The following is a 4,496-nucleotide window of genomic DNA, read 5'->3' as shown; positions in this document are numbered from 1 at the left end:
GGGGGGAGGGAGGGGGAGGGGGAGGGGGAGGGGAGGTGGGGCAGACGCTCCACCTCTGACGCCGAGGGAGAAAGAGGAGCTCGACGAGGTGACCATCGAGGAGGAGGTGGTGCGCCGCATGAGGATAGCAGAGGGAAGAAGGCCCAAGCCGTCCAGGCACGATCTCGCTTTGACTGATGCGTGCCTACGAGCCATCATCATGGAGGAACAACAAACTTCGCTTGCTGTGAGTATTTTGCTGTTTCCCAAAACAAAATCACGGGGTTGGCCTGACACCCCCCCAAACGCCCCCCAAAAAATTCCTAGCATAGTTTGTAGCATGTAATAGGGATGATTGCCACCTCTGTTATGATTTCCCCACTGTTACTTGTTCCTGCAATTTTTTCATAAATTGTTTTGTTTCCCACCACAACCGAGTAGATATAATGGCTGAAAGGCGAGTCATATTAACAAAATTGGCCCTAGGCTTTGACTGACCATTAGTATATACATGCTGCTGCATTTATAGAGTAACTTATGGATTGATCCTTTAATGCCTGTTGATTTGGGATTGTACTAATTTTGGCCTCCACATTTACATTTGAACAGACCATTAAGATATTTCAGCTCAGTGTGGACTGTACACCACAAGAGTTCTCAGCTTTCCTAGACCTGAGGAGAGGTTACTGTCGTCATGTCGCAGCATATCAATTTTTCAACCGGGTTGTGGTGACTCCGCCTATGACCACGGTGAGTCTTCCAAGGTTTTGCAATTTTTTCAGATCTATGCATTGCTGTGATTATAATGCTGAAGTGTGTCAGGCTAATAATATATAAGCTCGTATGTATTCCAAAGGTACTATGCTGTTCAGATGCATGTATGTCCAAAAGCCCGTGATATTTCCTTAATTGCTACCTGATAGAACTTTGTTGTGAAGTTGTCGTTGCTTTTTTGCCACACTTCATCAATTCCAGATTGAACAATATCACAATCTGACATTTTTTGTATCTGCTATGTGGTTCCAAAAAGATCTGCTCTGTACTTTTTTGCCACACTTCATCAATTCCATATTGAACAATATCGCGATCTGACATTTTTTGTATCTGCTATATGGTTCCAAAAAGATTTGCTCCGTACAACTATAAGAGCCCCACAACTGTAGGTGCATGCTTTTGCAGCTAATTTTGTGTGGCTGTCAGGATACGTTATAATCACAGCAACCAGCCAACACGTGAAAACTATATGTAGTATGTAGTTGTTTTACTGTATCTTTCTTCACTGCGTAAAGCATCATCTGAATTTTTTTCTTGAAATCCTGCAACAAGAGAAACATAATGCATATTCCTGTATCTTTCTGAAGTGCACATTGTACTGACTTTCTTAGCTGTTGTCATGACAGTCCACATTCAACATGGTGGAGTTGATGGATTCCACAAAGAATCCTCCAGAGTCCATGGTTCAACTCATCTTCCCTGACAACAGCTTCTACTTTGAGCTGTTTCGGGCAACACCACCTGGAGATCGATATGGAGAAGGAGGATTCCTTAGGTTCAACAAAGTTAAAACGAAATTCCCTAAGTATTTTGGAAGCATTCATCCACTGCTACATTACTCAGAGAAATATGATTCAGTGTACTTACTTCTTCCCACTCACTTAATTAAATACTCCATTAGTGAGCCTTTCTGACTTGCAAGGTTATCTAACACATTATCTGCAAGTACTTGTGTTCATGAGTAATTTTTTTTTGTGTACAGGGAGGCTATCTCAATATTCAAAGGTGTCATTAGGGTGATGGCAGAGAAACTGCAAACATTCAATAGCAAAAGCGCGAGGACTTTCGATAAAAACCTTGTTGTCTTTACTCAGACGCCATTTTTCCTCTTCGGGGAATGCCAAAGGTTCCTTGAAGCGGAAGAGTTTACTGTTGAGAACCTTGATAGCATGTTCCCAGTATTCCTTACAGTAAGACATGAGAACTTCATACACATCTGGTCGAGGCTGTCAAAGCTAGGTTTCGCTTTTATCGTTGCTATACTAGAGTTTGACAAGAACATCCATAACCGCCGATTTAGCTTTGAAGAAGCTGTAAAACTACTGCGCGAAATCTTGAAGGATTACGAGGAAAACTGGAGCTGAACTTCCGTGCAGACGATGGTCACTTCAGCCTGAGAAGGATACTGGGGCACTACCTTAAACTACTGAAGTTTGAACAGGAGTATGTGATCAAGATGATCATGAGAAGCCGCCATGATGTCTGGTCTTCTTATCTTGAGCGCAGATCCAATGAGGAAGCCAGAATGCAGCAAGAGAGGGAGACAGCTGCATGGACCAAACCTGAGGATGGAGAGATCTGGAAGCACTGGACGGAAATTCAGGCAAGAGGGGACAAAGTCATGGACGTTCTGATGAACTAACATGCACCAATGGAAAGTTCTCCCTACTTCATCATTTGGGAGGAGGTTCTTCTTTTGCCAAGTTGGCATGATCTGTATTGTCTGTCTGCCGATACACTGTGGCGGTGCTCAACTTTGCATCCGTTTTGCTGAGCCTGTAGAAGTTCCCTTGGCTTAGATGATTGGCTACTTTATGAGCATTGCATCTATTTTTTTCTCCGAGGCAAACTTTGATGATGTTTCTCTTTGTATATTTATATACCTAGTGAGTGCAAGTAAACTCAGACTTCATATGTGTATATATATTCAGCACGCTTCTGTCTGTTTTCTTCCCTCTATTTGGTGGTCTGCATGCTATAACTAAACCAATGCTATATGTTTTGCTAAGCCTGTAGATGTTCGCATTGCTTGGATGATTGGCTACTTTGTGTTTGTGAGCACTGCTATCTATTTTCCCTCTCGGAGGCATACTCTGATGATGTTTATCTTTGCATCTTTATATGCGTAGCGACTGCAAGTAATCTGAAACTTGACATTTATGTGTGCAGCATGCTTCTGTTCGTTTTCTTCCCTCTTTATTTTGTAGTCTGCAATGCATGCTACTGTTGAAACCAATGGTAAGCTTGGGTCGTGTCTTTTGTTAGAGGTCAGTAACCCAACTACCCAAGCACAGCCCATCTATTCCAATTAACAGCGAGTCCCTTCATCATAGAAACTGGATGCAAATATACAGCCAGCTAAGAAAGACAACTACGATAGACAAGTGTTGGCTCTCAGTGCACCACATTGCTCAGTCGTTGCTTCAGTATGGTCAGCAGCTGTTTAGACCTTTTCATTACCCCACGATTGGATCCTTGTTTTCCAGCCAAAACCGCTTGTAAAACTTACCGCTGTAAACAAAAACAGATGGTCCATTCGGTCATCTGTTCAGAGAGATAAAGTTTAAAATGCACACGCAGTTCATCCAAGCTGAGATTTCTCATGTTTCTTGAGTTTGTAACAAGCCAGCGCTTGTGCTGACGGCGTTGGGTGCAGGGTTAGGCCGTGTGTCTAGTCAAGTTTGGTATGATGACTGCCCTATTGGTGTAACCCGGGCTGTAACCGGTGATTCTGCCGTGTCATAAATGGAATACAAGTGTTCCATGTCAAAAAAAGAAAAACAGATGGTCTTCGATGACATGATTGGTTGGTCGTTTTCGACTGGTAAACTCTACACTTGTTTCCCAGATTACACACATGTTATTCGCCTGTTTCTTTGAAGTAGAACTTCCAACCCTCAATATGCACTGTGGCAGCTTTAAAGATCTTATCATTTCTGACACTCCAAATACCCCAGCATCCCATGAGCAAAATATCAAGTGCAAAATCTTTTGGTAGGATTGAGGTGGCAAATTGAATTTCATCAAAAGCAGATATACCTCTTTTTCTGTTAGGAATGACCTGATCCCAACAACAAAGAGCAAAAGAACAGTTCCAGAAGAGATGAATAGATGTTTCATCAGTCTTATCAAAGCATAGAACACAGCTATAACTGTCAAGGTGCATTGTCATGCGCTGGAGCATGTTCCTGGTATTATTCTTGTCATGTAGCAAGAGCCAAAAAAAGATTTTGTGTCTGAATCTGCATGATGTGGCCCAAATGTCTTTGAAGATGCTGCGAGCAGTGCTGACTCCCATAATGTGCTTATACATTTTCATGGAAGAGTATCATTCAGCCTTTCCTGCTAAAGACCAGCAATCCTGCTCTAAGGTTAGAGGCCTTTGGTGTAGGTGTTCTTGCAAAGTTTGGAACTGTTGGAAAGCTTGCGGAGAGAGTGATCTGTGGAACAAGTCTTCAGTTTGTAGGGTACACAGGTCCTGTTGCAAGGACATGTCTCTATTGATGGGAAATGAGTACAGTTCAGGGAACTTCGAGCATAGAGTTTGATTCCACCAACCATCAGTCCAAAAGTAAGTGGTGTTGCCTGAAGGAAATATGCCCTAGAGGCAATAATAAAGTTGTTATTTTATATGTCCTTATTCATGATAAAGGTTTATTATTCATGCTATAATTGTATTGATCGGAAACCTAAATACATGTGTGAATATATAAACAAACACTGTGTCCCTAGTGAGCCTCTAC

The 4,496-nt window shown here is 42.2% G+C and overlaps 1 protein-coding gene across 1 annotated transcript; it reads left to right on the top strand.

The window, feature by feature from the left end:
* Nucleotides 1–1,390: 1,390 nt before the first annotated feature.
* On the top strand, nt 1,391–2,653 carry LOC119367398. The gene is made up of 2 exons (XM_037632919.1): nt 1,391–1,612; nt 1,736–2,653. The coding sequence occupies exons 1-2, from the start codon at nt 1,392–1,394 to the stop codon at nt 2,115–2,117; spliced, it is 603 nt and encodes a 200-aa protein (XP_037488816.1). The 5' UTR covers nt 1,391; the 3' UTR covers nt 2,118–2,653.
* Nucleotides 2,654–4,496: the final 1,843 nt, after the last annotated feature.

Source organism: Triticum dicoccoides, chromosome 2B (genome assembly GCF_002162155.2).
Source record: "Triticum dicoccoides isolate Atlit2015 ecotype Zavitan chromosome 2B, WEW_v2.0, whole genome shotgun sequence".
Taxonomy (NCBI): Eukaryota; Viridiplantae; Streptophyta; class Magnoliopsida; order Poales; family Poaceae; genus Triticum; species Triticum dicoccoides.
Note: the sequence above shows the minus strand (reverse complement) of the source record. Positions and strands in the feature narration are given on the sequence as shown.

Excerpts from the sequence above, each read along its gene's own strand:
- LOC119367398 (XM_037632919.1), top strand. The coding sequence starts at position 1,392 with ATGGTGGAGTTGATGGATTCCACAAAGAATCCTCCAGAGTCCATGGTT. Across the intron at positions 1,613-1,735 it reads TCAGAGAAATATGATTCAGT|GGAGGCTATCTCAATATTCA; the intron begins GTACTTACTTCT and ends TTTTGTGTACAG.